Raw genomic sequence first — 16,120 nt, 5'->3', positions numbered from 1 at the left:
ATTTTTTCAGGAAATACAATTCGGTTTTGCTAATCGAATATTTCATACTTTGTTGTATCGTGAAAGTGATTTGTAAGAACCCTTTAGCAAACTCATTCGAGTGGGAGCAAATAACACTTTAAGGAAACGATTCAAGTCGTACCTCAAAGTCATCCTTCAGATTATTCTCTATGTTTCTACATTACTCAAACAGGACGCGCGTTGGGCATCCATGTTTATAATTTTTTCATTTTTTATTTTTGTCATTATTATTAAATAAAGTTATTTGATAATTTTTGGTAAAATGCAAAGTTTTGAAATCCTTTTTATTAATTTTCCTAAAGATTAAACCAACAACAAGAGAGTCAATCAAAATAAAAGAAGAAATGAAATACGGCATCACAAATAAGTTTCACTTCTAGCGAGACGACTTGGAAGTCTGTAAAGTATATAAAATAAAACTCCTAATTCTCTCATCTAATCCAACCTCAGCTCAGTCTACCTCTTTGCCATTCTTGTTCCAAATCTGTAAGGTCTAGTGAGCGAAATCATAACTCAATAAGGACATAAGTCTTATCAAAGATCATTGTCAAGGCTAAGCTCAATGTCACAATCACGTAATTCAATTATAGCATGTTATCATCATAAGGGATACATATTATATTTCATAAATGTAGCTTAACTTCACAAATAGATATGCGTGTCTCCTACCATGTAATTTATACCACCATAAGAATGCTCTATTATACAAACTTACCCTTATAACTCAATAATCCTAATTTCCCCTTTTTGGCTACCATTGATCTCCAGCCTAAATCACCCAATAATCCACAATTATTTGACGATATTCTAATATAACGTGGTGTATCAGATACAGCACAAGAATTTATCAATATGGTGGGACCTACTTATTAGAGATGACTTTGAATTTATAAAGAAATAACTAGTAAACAAATCAATGGAACCAAAGATAGGCAAGAAGGCTCCACGTCGTCTACATAATCTTTTATATCATAACCTTTGCCTTTTACCTTATCAATCAGTATTACTTGACTACTTATTTGTATGGTTTGCGCCCCTTCTTTGACCGCATATTAAACAAGAGTATTAAGATTTCTTTTCCAAACCCTCACAAAGATCACTTAGCAAATATAGCAACCCAGAATATCTTGCATGGACCTTTAAACTATCCAATATTCTTAACTCCATTCTCCAAGATATATATAAGAGAGATCATGCTGCAAAACAGCACATATCCCTGCAATTGCATTGATCGTAACGTCAACCTGCTGAAATGGCACCTTTCCTTTTATTTCTCTTCCCTCTCCTTGGTCTTTCATGTAAGTATACGAAACCATGCACCTAATTAGATCATCACCTTGCTATATAGTAATAAGTTAATAACCCTAAATTTCATGTTTCACTACATTTTTTTTTTCTGTATTTGAATACAGTTGCAGAGATCTCAAGCAAAATTGGCATAAACTATGGGCGGCTAGGCAACAATTTGCCGTCTGCAAATCGGTCTATCGAGCTCCTCATGGCCATGAACGCAGGGCGTGTGAAACTCTATGACGCAGACCCGGAAATCCTAAAACTCTTATCTGGAACGAATCTCCAAGTCTCAATTATGGTCCAAACAATGAAATCTCAACCATTGCATCAGATCAAACCAAAGCCGATGAATGGGTCCGAAACAATGTCCTCCCCTATTACCCCGAAACCATGATCCGGTACCTCCTCATAGGCAATGAAGTCCTTAGTTACAACTCCTCGGACCAAGATCGCCAAATGTGGTACGATCTAGTCCCTGCCATGAGTAAAATTAAGTCCTCCCTCAAATCACAAAACATCACAAACATCAAAGTAGGTACCCCATTGGCCATGGATGCGTTGCAATCAACATTTCCACCATCAAAAGCCACGTTTCGGGCTGATATATCTGATACGGTCATGGCTCCGATGCTGAGATTCTTGAACCGGACCAAGTCCTTTTTCTTCATTGATGTGTACCCTTTTTTCCCATGGTCTTCAAACCCTGGCAACATTAGCCTAGACTTTGCATTATTTAGAGGAAACAGTACCATGGAGTACACTGACCCGGGAACTGGGTTGGTCTACACTAACCTCCTAGACCAAATGCTTGACTCATTGATCTTTGCCATGACCAAGCTTGGGTACCCCAACATCCGGCTCTGATCACGGAAACCGGCTGGCCTAGTTCTGGGGACATTGAACAACCCGGTGCTAATATACACAATGCCGCCACATATAACCGCAATTTGATACACAGAATGGTTGCAAAACCACCTCTTGGAACACCAGCTAGGCCTGGTGTTGTCATACCTACATTCATATTTTCATTGTTCGATGAAAATCAAAAGACAGGACCAGGGACGGAGAGGCACTGGGGTTTGTTGCATGCTGATGGAACTCCCATTTATGACGTTGACTTGACAGGTATGGTCCTCAAATTCCTCGAGTAAACCAATTTTTATATATGTTTTAAAGAAGTGATTTCTATACACCCACACTCTTGTTTATTTCTTGCATTTAGATTAAATAAATCAAACGAGAATGAGAGAAAGAAATAAACAATGACGTGCAAAATGAAAAAGTGTGGGCATAAATGGTTTTCCATTTTTACATTTTACTCAAAAGTTTCACATACTTTCTTTTTTTTGGTTCTATTTTACATACTTTCTTAAATGAAACTTTCAATCGCATGTCTAGTGTATACCCTTTCTCTAGTAAAGGTGGAATAAACTTTTTAGATTGTTTAGCTGATAAGGTACAAAGAACTGTGTTCTTTCTACATTTTCAAACTTTTTGATATTTCTCTTTAACGACTTGATTATATATGTATATATATTGTAGGGAAGCGGCCGTTGGAGGACTACGAGCCCTTGCCGGAGGAGGAAAACAACAGGCCATACAAGGGCGCGGTGTGGTGCGTGGTGGCGAAGGGTGTGAGTGTGAATGACGAAGAACTGGGGTCGGCTGTAAACAATGCGTGCATTGCAGGGAATGCCAGTGGGGCGTGTGATGCTCTTTCACCAGGAAAGGAGTGTTATGAACCGGTTTCGTTGACCTGGCATGCGAGCTATGCTTTCAGCTCGTACTGGGCCAAGTTTAGGAGCCAGGGAGCTACTTGCCATTTCAATGGGCTGGCTGAGCAAACATCTCTGGACCCAAGTAAGTTTTTTTTTTTTTTTGCTCTTCTCCGAAGGGAATGCCAATTAATACGAGAGATTTTTGTTTTTTATTTTTTGTTTACTCTGACGGGAATCGAATCATGAATTTATTTTAATTTTAATATATTACTTTACATTTGTGACTATTTGAGTCGGGTTCAAATAAAATTTCCAACCAACATCTTCTTAATTAAACTTTTTCTCACGCTATTTTCATGGGAATTAAGATTGATTAACTAGTATTCTTCTTGCAGGTCATGGATCTTGCAAGTTCCCTAGTGTGATTTTTTGAAGATTATCATAAAATGCTGCTCTTAAAAATAAAAGCAGCTGGTCAGGCTAAAACAATATTGCAAGAGATGGTGTCTCAATTGTTAGATTTGAAAGCATAACTGTAACAGATGAACGTTAATTTGCTTGTTATTAATTTATATGTAACTGAGAAAATGTTGCTTTTGTTCAATGCAACTCTTCAATTATCCGTTTTTGTTCAATGCTGATGGGAAGTGTCCCAGCCCCGCAAGTGTCAAACACTTCTAGTTTTGGTCTCTATGATGACACTATGCCTCTTTTGACAGCCGAGGCCATACAAGTACGCTATACTCATGAGGGTAGATCAATAGAACCAATTTTCATTTCCAACGTTAATACCAGTCGTGCTGGAAATAAAATATAAAGAAAGAGATAATAAGAGAGAATAGAGAGAAACAAGAGAAAGGTTGAGGGGAGAAATAAAAAAGTGTCATTTCTTCTCACTAGAATGTCTATATATAGATATAGAATTTACATAGAAATGATCGTAACTAATTAGATATAAGTAGTGTTATTCACACTTTTTTTTTTTACTTCTCACATATTCTTATTAGTTTTTTATCCATTAATCTTCTTTAATTAATTTTATCATATGACCAAAAATTCATACGAATGTGTAAAAAATAAAATAAGTATGTGAATAGGATCAACCTGGCATATCACATATATTGGCCCCAGCCGTATATTGCGGACAACCACATAATTGACAAACACAGCTACTATATAATGACATATGGAAATTAATGGAGGGTCAGGGGCCACAATGACGGTGACAACATCAATCAATCAATGAGTAATAAGACCATGTACCTAATAGCATAATGTGACTTAGTATATGATTTGGTTGTATTTCTCTTCGTTGCTAAATAAAAAGTTTTATGTTCAATTCTATTCAATGATGAATTTGAATCATATTATTACTAATTTGTTGTAAGATTTAGCTCACTCTCCCACCCTCTTAGTGTACTATCAATTGTCCAAAAAAAAAAAAAAATCAACATGCGCTAGTCAAGTGGTTGGCAAAGGCCTAGCGCCAGGCGTCTAGCGAGAGACTAGGCAGTTTTTTAATTTATATAACGTATAAATAAATGTCTACTTATACTTAAATAAAAATACATAATTGTATTAAAATAAATAAATTGCAAATAGAATGACATAGAGATTATAAAGTATTAGAAAATATTGAAAAATATGGGAAATGTTCATCTAAGTATTTAACAAATCTTTTACAATTTCTTGAAAAAATAAATATAAAATAAAATTTATTTTCTATCTAAATGAGAGTTGCGTGCGACTTAGCCAATGTTTAAGTGGACTAAGCTAGCGTCTAGTCGTCTTTTTATTTTAATTTTTTATATAATTTTCAAATGTTTAAGAATTAATTGAGGCAGTCGATCACCTGCCTAGCACTTAAGCGACAAGAGTGAAAGTTGTGTTACTTTTTTTAGTAAATTGTAAAAATGGTCTCTCAACTTTAATTCAATTAGAGCAATGGTCGTTCAACTAAAAATCCATTAGTATTGATCCCTCAACTCATCAAAACAGTGCAGATATAGTCCATCAACTAAAAATCTATTAATAATAGTTCCTCAACTTTAATCTAACTGGAGATATGGTTTATCAACTTTAACCTAATTAAAGAAATGATTCATCAATTTTAACCCAATTGTAGCAATAATCATTTCAACCTAACTCATTTTGGTAAAATTTTAATGAAGTTGACGAAAATGATCCTAGTTACACGTTTTGATGAGTTGAGGGACCACAGCTCCAATTTGATTAAAGTTAAAAGAACATTTCTACAATTTACTTTTTTTTTTTTTTTTTTAATAAAATGTTTGCTGGTTTGGACTTGGTATATAAAGGTACAAGACAAAACGTAGATAAAGGTACAAGACAAAACGAACATCTAACGTGTTTTGATAAAGTATGGCAATTGATGATCTCACTATCAAAACCAGTTGTGTTGCAAAGGGGCGAACACTTCAAAGATCCCATCTAATCGTCCCACTTTTTTAGTACTTTGGTCGACTAAAGATCTCAATTTCCACACTCCGACGAACACTATGAAGCTCGTATCGTTGTTCTTGTCGCTGTGACATCTCTCCTTCACACTCTCAGTATATTACGCATAAAATCTGTAGAAAGTCAGAGACGCACGATTACAAAACACACAGAGATATCAGCTATGCTTTCTTCATCTGCTGCTTCTGCAAATCAAATTGGCGCCACCTTTTCCTTGAGGCCCAACTTCTTGTTGGCAAGCTCTTCTGATTGTGGGGGTGCCCTTCAATTCCTGTTTTCTAGCTACAGTTTCAGAAGCAGAAGTGTTTTTCTTCGAACATGGCATGGAAGGCGAGGTGGGTTTCTTCCGAATCGCGGGTTTCGAGTGTTTTGCGAATCAAAGGTGATTCTTGAACACCCTTTTCTGAGAATTTCATGAATTTTTTAAATTTTGGTTGGTTTATGTTGAATTTGTATCATTTCCGCTTTTTTTAATATGTTTTTGTTCATTATGTTACTACTTTTATAATTCTATTAGTGCTGGTGAGATTGTGACTGCATTTGATAGTATTCTGAGATAGGAGCTGTGTTGAGATTTCTAGACATGAAATCGGGTTTAGTATATTAGTTTCGGTTATTGTTGAATGTACTTCTGACTCTGGGTGCGTTACAAACTGAGTAGGCAATCATGTTATGTGCTCGTTAGTTAGTAATTTGAATTGTTTTGGTTTGTTGCTGGTTGCACCGCCGTTTCTGTGACATTCTTACCACTATTCCTAATGTCATGTTTTAAATAGGGAATCAGACACCGGTAGGTAATTCACCTTGCAATGTGGTCTAACGATCCCGAGTATTTGGATTGAAACACAGCCAGAAGGTACTGAATACTGACATATATTTGTATCTGAAATATACAGTTACAGACAGAGGAACTGCTGATAAGAAGGTATTCACCGTTTCTAGAAAGTGCGTTCCTAAACAGGAAGGGTTCTTCTGTATCTGATGAGTGGCAGGCAGTTCCTGACATTTGGAGATCTTCAGCCGAGAGATATGGTGATCGTGTAGCATTGACAGATCCATACCATGACCCCCCTTCAAGTATGACTTATAAACAGGTTAATTTTCTTTTCCGATTCTAATTCTCCCGTACATATTTGTTTTACCTTCACTGTTTGTTCCTTTATCTTCTTTTGCGTGCTTCATCCAATTGTCTCTATATCCAATTGCCTCTATATCGCGTGGTTCAGGAAAACCGATACCGATTTTATCATTTCTTCTTCCGATGTTAATACAAAGAAATGATAGTACTATGTTTATAACTTTTGTTTTTATTCCAATTTTGAAATTGCAGCTGGAAGAGGAAATTTTGGATTTCTCTGAAGGCCTAAGAGTTGTTGGAGTAAAGCCTGAAGACAAAATTGCACTTTTTGCCGATAATTCATGTCGTTGGCTTGTAGCAGATCAGGGTACAGTTCCATTTTTGGCCTACCAAATGTGCTATTAAATAAATTTTGTATTCTTCTCTATGTATGATTTATGGATTTTAATTATCCTCATGTTTTATGTTGGTTTAGGTATAATGGCTACTGGAGCTATCAATGTGGTAAGAGGTTCAAGGTCTTCAGTGGAAGAGTTGTTACAAATATATGATCACTCTGAAAGGTGTGGACAAAGCACTTTCTTACTTGCTTGTTCTGCTTATTCGAGTCAATTTCCACCACCTTTGTTATATTAATATATGAATTATTAGATGTATATTTTACATTATATTCACCGGTAAAATTCATTTCCAATCTTGACACTCTACATGGTTTGTCTCATCGGTTTCTATTTGATACTCTTCTCATAATTGTGCAGTTGTAACTTTTTATAGTAACATGATTTCACAGTCGATCTTTTTTTAAGCCTTAATGAGTGCAAATGTGTTCTTTCAAATAACCTTAAGCATTTTTAACACATGTTTCCTTCTCTTTTTTCCTTGATGACTCCATAAAATAATCTTAAGTTTCATCACTACTACAGTGTCGCACTTGCTGTGGACAGTCCTGAATTGTTCAATCGGATCGCAGAAGCATTCTCTTCCAAGGTTGTCATGAAATTTGTAATTCTGCTTTGGGGGGAGAAGTCAAGCCTGGCCAGTGAAGAGGAGACTCCTGTTTTTAACTACAAGGAGATTCTGGATCTGGGTCGAGGGAGTTGTAAGAGTATGCTCGACTTTAATGATGCCCGTATGTCATCCCTCTGTCTTTGCTAGCAGTTTCTTTTATGCTTTAAGATAGTACCAAAGATCTAGGATGCTAGGGCGGCAGTAACCTTAGTTTAAATAGTCTATTAGGAGACCTCGTATTCAGTCTATTACTAATTTCATGCCAGTAACCAGATTATAGAGTTTCTCTTGGGTGTCTTGCCGTTGAACTCAATCATAGTTGTTCACAGTTCGATTTTATTTCTCTATTTCTGTTGTTTGTTTCTGGGAATTGTCTTCTATTCTGGTTTTCAATCAATGTAGCGGCTGGATGGCAGCTTATCACTACTGCCCTGCATCATCGTACTTTGGGAATACATATGCTCTTTGATAGTATTTGTTTAACATGGAAATTGCACTGCTTATAATTTCTGTTTCTATGCACTTCTTCAGCAATATAATATTCCTCTCTTTGGGTAAATGAATGCAACGCCCATGTGGCTTAATTTCAGGGGGAAAGTATACGTATGAAACTATCAACTCAGATGATGTAGCTACACTAGTATATACAAGCGGAACAACTGGGAACCCGAAAGGTGTCATGCTAACTCATCGAAATCTGTTGCATCAGGTTTGTATGTTGAATACTCTTGGTATGATCAACAAAGCACTAGTATCTAGACTGTAACTTCACTGGATTAATTTATTGTCATTTAACCTTTTCTGTTTGATACGTAAAACTGCACTGACGAAAACATGCATCTCCCCGTTATATCAAAAGTACTACAAAAGCCATTTAAAGAATAAGAAAAAGGTCATATTTGATAATCAATGTGAATGTGCAATATATGGTGTACTACCGAAGAAGTTGGAAAAGCTACCAAGTACATAGATTTAGCTTGTTTTCAACTCATCTTGTCCTCTCTAGAGCTCTAGCAATTCGAATACATGATGAGCCCTACATCATAGGAAGAATCTGACATTAAAATAAAATATACAGACGCAAACTCTAATAAAATGGGTACGTATAATTTGCAAACTTTGTGAGTGATATGGAACTCATATCACGGCCAAGAGGCCGTCCAACTTATGATGTATGGCAAGATGTACTAATAACGCCTTTGTCTCTGGAGACTTCTAGGCTGTTGCAAAGATGGATTTTGGCTGCCTTCCCTTTATGTTTAATTTGAACCATAAATGATTGTTAGAGGTAGTTTAATTCTTCCTTTGTTCCCTCTTCTTCCTTTGCATTTTGGATGACATTCCCCTGTTTCTTTTTGTTATAATTGGAGCCAATAGATGTGTATAATTTTTAACTTGAGGCTATTTTCTATGTGCTTTTTTCCCAGATAAAAAACCTATGGGATGTTGTGCCTGCTGAAGCTGGGGACAGATTTCTCAGCATGCTTCCACCTTGGCATGCCTATGAACGAGCTTGTGAGTATTTCACATTGACGTATGGAATCGAGCAAGTATACACAACTGTCAGGAACTTGAAGGTATTACTGTTTTGAACTGTTTATTTTCATGGATGTTAAGTTGCTCTGTTTCCAACTTTCCAGCATATTATAGTCTGAAGAAATTTATTTCTAGAGCTGGACAATGTTCTCTCGAGAAAGTACATGATAGGGAAGTCATGCATGTGGCTTGCACATTGCCCCAACCATTTTTTTTTTCTCAAAGGAATAACTTTACCTTAACCTTCTCCGGTGATTCGACAATTTATAAGAATATTGTTTGTGACAGAAAATGACAAACTATTTGTTTCACAGCCAGTTATTCGATACCTTTTCTTGCTTTTATGGTGTTCTAATTGATATGATTATTGGTTTATAGGAGGATTTGCTACAGTATCAACCAAATTTCATAATTTCAGTTCCTTTAGTGTATGAGACACTTTACAGGTATGTCCTTTTTCTTGGAAAGTTTGCTACTGCAGAGGTATGGTTTTAATTAATGACAAAGTAGAAAACTGTCTTATGAGTTTCCCTTTTTTTGTTGTTTGAACATGTGTCGATTTTTTCTTTCACCTTGTTCGCTTTGTTTTCTTCTTCTTTTTGTATTCATTTACAGAAATATGTTTCAACATTTAGGGTTATCTGTTAGTCATTATTGTTCATTTAGGGTTCTAAAGAAGTTTTCATATTTTCATCATGCAGTGGGATTCAGAAACAGATCTCTACGAGCTCTACTGCTCGTAAGTTTATTGCACTTACATTCATAAGGATCAGTTTGGCATACATGGAGTTTAAGAGGATTTATGAGGTTCAACCACTGAGTACTTTGTCTTGTTTATGCTATTTTCTATTTGCACAGGCCATAATATACTGATGAAACAAAAGGCCTAAACATAAACTGGATTTGTTCTTCTGCCTACTTTAACGCACCTTGGGCCCGGTAGCTGAATGAGTACATGTGCATCCACAATATAGACATCACGTCTTCATAAATGACTTAAGTTCCATGACGTGCCTCACTGTATTAACAAGTTAGGCATCACGTGTCTCAGACACAGCAACCGTCCTCAACACTTTTTGCTGTCAAAACAGAACATATAAAGGAGAACAGACCCTGTTGATAGAAAGCTTATGCCCCGCCCTTTATAGTAGTGAAAGGAATATCAATAGAAAAATTTTCAACGGCAATTTGATCATTTGGGTCCCACATCAGCTATGCATTGAGATTTAGAGTAGTTTAAATACAGCCTAGGAATTCAAATCTCAGCTGGAGATAACCCTTTTGGAGGATGTTGTAGAACTGAGGCTCTAATACATTAATGATAACCCTAGAAGGGTCTAAATAGAATGGTGATCACAACAGTTATATAACTCTTTTATATTTAAACTATTTGTTCATAATCTTGTTTACCGTCCCATAAAAAAGAAAGTTTTTTAGACTGAATGCATTTGAATCTTCTGGTAAATTTTTTTTTAGTGGCATCTTGTTTTAATTGCCTTTCTTGTGCCAAACTGATTAACAACTGATTTCACATTCAGTTATTGATCTTATTATGTCTAATGTGTTATTAGTTAACAACTCGTTTCCCACCCAAACTTATTGGATCGATTGATTTGAATTTCGTTTGTAGGGAACATATTTGACGAGGAACCAGAAGCAAGCATCTTATCTTGCTTCACTGTATGATTGGCTATGGGCAAGAGTTGTTGCTGCGATATTATGGCCTTTGCATATGTTGGGAAAGAAGCTTGTCTATAGTAAAATTCATTCTGCTATCGGAATATCAAAGGTCATCTTTTTTCAAGTCATTTATTGTAGTCACAACTTCTTTTTATTAGAATTTGACAGTGTGAAAAGTGGGTATTTTGTGGTTTTCTTTCGTGGATTGTGTGGTTTGATTTGTAGATCATCATTCACAAGCCAACTGAATACGTTGGTTAAAATATCTGAAGGATCAGTGTTTTAGTCAGGAAACTTTTAGAGTTCTTGTAACTACTTATTTTCTACATTTCTTTCTCATTTGCAAAAGTCTGTGTGTGTGAGAAGATTTAGATTGTCTCTTCATTTTTTTGGGTCTTCTAAGTATATCTCATGGATGCTTTTAACTGGAATGAAGTGAACTAAGGAAATCTTTCCTTGGCTTCCTGCAGGCTGGTATTAGTGGAGGAGGTAGCTTGCCGTTACATGTTGATAAATTTTTTGAGGTTAGACTCTTACACACATATTACTGGCCAAAGAGAAGTTTTGGGCAATCAACTCTCATTCTAGCGATGTGCACTTGCAGGCAATTGGTGTGAAAGTGCAAAATGGATATGGTTTAACCGAGACTTCTCCAGTTATTGCTGCTCGCCGGCCAAACAATAATGTAAGAACAACAATCTAATTTACATATAAATAAACGATACGTACTTGTTGGTTAATGGCACCTATGACAGTGCATGTGATGGCAGAAAATAAAATAAACAGGTAATATTTTGAAAAAATTATTGTTGCTTTGTTAGGGAAAAGTTCAAAGTTATATGTAAGAAAAGGTTCAAGGAATTATGACGATAACGTAAAGTGTTTGTATGTGATAAAAGGCCCAAGGTTTTTATATGTTTTTATTCACGGCTGTGAGTTTCATATGTGGTACATTGTATGATAAAGTCACAGATGTAAATTTTTGAAGGTTCTTGGTTCAGTTGGGCCTCCAATTCGACATACCGAGTTCAAAGTTGTAGATTTGGAAACTGGTGAAGTTCTCCCACCAGGTTCAAGTGGCATTGTAAACGTTCGGGGCCCACAAGTGATGAAGGGATACTATAAGGTAACATTAACTTTTGTGGATAAGAATGAGCTTTTTAATTTTTCAGTCGCTGATAAGATAATGCTAAAATTTTGTGGGTTTAAATAGTAAAATCTGATAAAAGTTGGTATGACTAATAACATAAAACTTGGGGTACTGTAATATTGGTGAAGAAAAAAGGGTTAGTAAAACTCGTTTTCCCCATTCTTCTCGAGACTCCATTATAAATAGATTACACGAGTGTAATTTAGAACCATGGAAATCTTCAATAGATGTAAACTAGGCATTATTCGTGATCCTTATAACCAGGAATTGTCTTCTTAGCATCTTTATCCTCACAGAAAAGAGGTTCAAAACTTCTAGCTACGGAGCCACCCGTTAAATGTTTTAAACTGCAACTCTTTTACAATATGAGGAACTGAACTGGTTAGTATTATCACATGGTAGGTGTCTGTTATGCACCAAATATTTGCAGGCATAGATTCCATATATATTTACATTTATATGAGTGTATGTGTACACCACTGTCATTAAACCGAATCTACCCCATCAAGATATATCTCAAGTCCAAGCAGGGTTAGCACAGTGTTTCATACAGGATTTAACACAAGATTCCGTATCATGATTAAATTGTTGGTTTACCACTGTCCCAGACGCTTTTAAGAAGAAAAGCTTAAGTTATTATAATGTGAGACCAATATTAATTTATGTTCCACACTAGCCTTAATTTTCCCCCATCTACTTGCAGACTTTCTGAACATATTTACTCTTGTAGACACGTTGCTTCTTTGTACTACTTATCCAAGTCCATAAGATAGTATTTAATGGTTTTACTCTGTTGAATTGGTGAAAATGTTGAGGTGCCCACTAGTTAATGTGTTTAAGTGCTTGGAAAGTGTTCTTGCCAATGTATCTTGGAGATTGGTGCCATTTTGCTGCTGCTTTCACCCAAAATAATCAGAATTCATATTATTTTTTCCTTGCGTGAGATGTCAATTGACCTTTTTGTATTCACATTTTGAACTAGAATCCAGCAGCTACAAAGCAAGTACTAGATGAGGATGGTTGGCTGAGTACTGGAGATATTGGTTGGATTGCTCCTCACCACTCAACAGGGCGAAGTCGTCGTTGTGGAGGTGTTATTGTCCTGGAAGGACGCGCAAAGGATACTATAGTCCTTTCAACAGGTATACAAACATATTTTAATTTTCTTCTACTACACCGCCATGTATCTTCTTGCTAAGAAGTGAAAAGAATAGTAGCAGACCGTTTAGGCCATAGGCCTATGGGGACACCCTCAGAGGCCGACCAGGTGCATTTCCGCTTCCCCATCCTCCCTCTCACCCCCCCCCCCCCCCCCGGGGTTTTTTTTTTTTTTTTTTTAAGAATTTCCCGCCATTTTTCTTCTTTGTCTGAAATCTAGAGAATTTGACGAGTATCTTTATGCTAACTTCTTGTTAAAAAAGTCTCTTTATCATAAAAGAAAGTTAATGTAGTGGATTCCGATTTTATAACTTTGTAATAAATTTCTTCTCATCTCCTTTTCCCCTTTTTTCTCCTCTTAATACCCTACTTGCCGTCTTTTGTTCTTTAATTTTTGTTTGCTTGAAAAATCAGGTGAAAACGTTGAACCAGTGGAGCTTGAGGAAGCTGCCATGAGAAGTAGTCTAATTCAACAAATTGTTGTGGTTGGCCAGGTCGAGTTTCAGCAGCTTTCTTTTGTTCTTTTTTCTTTTTCTGCATTGGGCTTTCCAGAACTATAGTTATCTATATTCTGCTACATTTGAGACGACATGTACTGATTTTGTGTGTCGTATGGCATTTCTTTATGTAGGATCAACGACGACTTGGGGCAATAATTGTTCCAAACAAAGAAGAGGTTTTACTTGCAGCCAAAAAGTTGTCCATTGTAGATGTTAATGCCTCTGAGCTCAGTATGGATAAAATGAAAAACTTGGTATATGAAGATTTAAGAAGATGGTAAGATTTCTTTTTAAATTATCTTTTACACAACGGATATGAATTAGTTACCACCAAAATAAAAACTCATGAAAGAAATTGTCATAATATCGTCGTAAAAAACTTCAAGAACAGAGGCCATTACCGTTAAAAACTTCAAGAAACATACAAGGAATACAGCCTATGAGGACAACATCAGAGGCCATTACAATCTAATGTTTTCTTTTTCTTATAGTTTCCTATCTATTTCATGCAGGACTACAGGGTGCTCGTTTCAAATTGGACCGATTTTGATTGTGGATGAACCCTTCACGGTAAAGTATCTTTGCCCGCGTCTTCATTCAAGTTGCAGACGTGACTGGTAATTGTCTGGTTAGTAATACCTTCTATTGTGCAGATTGATAGTGGACTAATGACTCCAACTATGAAAATTCGAAGGGACCGAGTCGTAGCTCAGTACAAGGATCAAATACATAACCTGTACAAGTAAACATCTTATCCCGAAATTCACCGAAGCAGTTTAAAGTGCATGTATATTTATAGGAAATAATAATTGCAAGGCCTAGCGTGTAGCCAGTCCAATACTTTTTCGAGTCTCTGTAGTGTAAGTTAAGTTCCTTGCTCTCTTGAAACACAACATTATAAAGTTTGTAGATTTGCATGTTGTACCCGAAAGAAGCGTATCTTGACCTGCCAACATAGCCTTCTACGTTACGCTGGAAAGATAATGTCATGATATGAAATTATTCATCTGAATGCAAGCCTAAATCTTCAAGTTTATCAGATTCTACTCTACTTAATAATTTTTTTTCGATTTTGGTTTAAGTAAATTTGTCGTTATAAGATCTACTGTGATACATTTGTATAATTCATAATCTTTTTTTTTCTTTTAGTAATCGATAATTAGTTATTATGAGAAGGGAAATTAGAGGGGTTCGAACTAGCACGGTTTTTATTTTATTGTATTGGCACCTCCATATTATGTTGAACACACTATTTAAAAATCTAATATTGAAGGTGATGAGAGTTAAAAAAAATAATCATCATAAAAACCCTGGAGATTATCACTTTAATCGGTAATTACGTACTGTGCTAAACTGAACCAGACTCGCACAAAACTTACTCGTTATAGAAGCTCCCACTGTGCATGTACTCGGAAAATTACAACTATGTAGTGTGTTTCTTTAATTTAAGGCTTATTAGTTGGATTGTATATGAAACTCCCACTAAGTCTCAATTTACCTTTTAAAATTGGTTTTGTTTTATTTTACCCACTGAAACCCATTTTCAACTCATTTTGTCTCACTTCACCTCATCCCGTTGAAAAGGTAAAATTCAAATCCAATAAATCATTAAATTCCTTTCTTTTCTTTCATGAACCCTAATTTGTTTTGTCAAGATGATTAGTCGACTAAACCCAAGCACAGGATGGAGAGAAAGCAAAAGCCAAAAGGTGTTTAAAAAGTGAAATGTCTAAAATACCTTTGAATTTAACATTAGGTGAAGTGAAACCAAAAGAATTGAAATTGGAATTGGCAGTTTCAGAGGACAGAATGAGACTAAATCAGTTTCAAATGATAACTTGATAAGTGGAGATAGCTTTAGGGGAATTCAACTAGTAAACCTTAATTTAAGGGTTGTTTAATTGGTACCACCCATATTGATGAATACACCTCACATAAAATTTAAATATCAAATGCCTTGTATGCTCTAATATGAAACGACTTATATGCCCTAATTCTTATTTCTCTCACCACTTTGACTTTTGGGTTATTCTAATCATCCGTTTCTGAAAATTTTCCAACAATTTCATCCGGGTTTTGTTCAAGTTGATTTAAAACTTGCTTAATTTTTGGGAAATTTTGGTGCTTGAATCTGTGGGGTGCTATCAAAAATGGTGACAATAAATTTGGGTCTTTGCATGCACTATGTATTGAACTTTGTTAATGGAGCATTCGTGCATATAAAAAAAGACAAGCCTCAATTTTTTTTCCTAGAAGCTACTCGATGTAATCCAACCCACTTGGAAAACAGAGTGGGAGAGCAAGACGGCTTTTCTCAGAGAAAGGGTTTTCAGGAGGGACTAGGATTCCCTCCCCTCTTCTTTTCATCCCCTTCTCTCCCTTCTTTTTGCATTCTGTATTTTGTCTTTCTCTTTCTATATAAAATGTTGATGTTGCTTAACCGTGTCCGTTCAAATATGAGAATAAGGAATGAGAGGGTTCCAAAGAGGGGAGATAATCC

The 16,120-nt window shown here is 35.9% G+C and overlaps 2 protein-coding genes across 2 annotated transcripts; both read left to right on the top strand.

Annotated features, from left to right (window-relative positions):
• Positions 1-1,188: 1,188 nt before the first annotated feature.
• Positions 1,189-3,666, top strand: LOC103962608 (probable glucan endo-1,3-beta-glucosidase A6). The gene is given in 5 exon segments (XM_018651231.2): positions 1,189-1,613; positions 1,616-2,173; positions 2,176-2,439; positions 2,857-3,174; positions 3,428-3,666. Coding segments are annotated over 5 exon segments (1,272 nt in total). The 5' UTR covers positions 1,189-1,519; the 3' UTR covers positions 3,466-3,666.
• Positions 3,667-5,424: 1,758 nt separating this feature from the next.
• Positions 5,425-14,656, top strand: LOC103962574 (probable acyl-activating enzyme 16, chloroplastic). Its single transcript, XM_009375298.3, has 18 exons — positions 5,425-5,892; positions 6,407-6,604; positions 6,841-6,955; positions 7,064-7,151; positions 7,512-7,717; positions 8,187-8,305; positions 9,024-9,173; positions 9,511-9,578; positions 9,834-9,939; positions 10,763-10,921; positions 11,283-11,336; positions 11,417-11,497; positions 11,801-11,938; positions 12,945-13,104; positions 13,535-13,614; positions 13,752-13,897; positions 14,133-14,190; positions 14,274-14,656. The coding sequence occupies exons 1-18, from the start codon at positions 5,674-5,676 to the stop codon at positions 14,364-14,366; spliced, it is 2,238 nt and encodes a 745-aa protein (XP_009373573.2). The 5' UTR covers positions 5,425-5,673; the 3' UTR covers positions 14,367-14,656.
• Positions 14,657-16,120: the final 1,464 nt, after the last annotated feature.

Source organism: the organism of the source record quoted next, unplaced genomic scaffold (genome assembly GCF_019419815.1).
Source record: "Pyrus x bretschneideri cultivar Hongxiangsu unplaced genomic scaffold, Pyrus_bretschneideri_v1 Contig14, whole genome shotgun sequence".
Taxonomy (NCBI): domain Eukaryota; kingdom Viridiplantae; phylum Streptophyta; class Magnoliopsida; order Rosales; family Rosaceae; genus Pyrus; species Pyrus x bretschneideri.
This window is presented reverse-complemented; position numbering and strand designations above follow the sequence as displayed.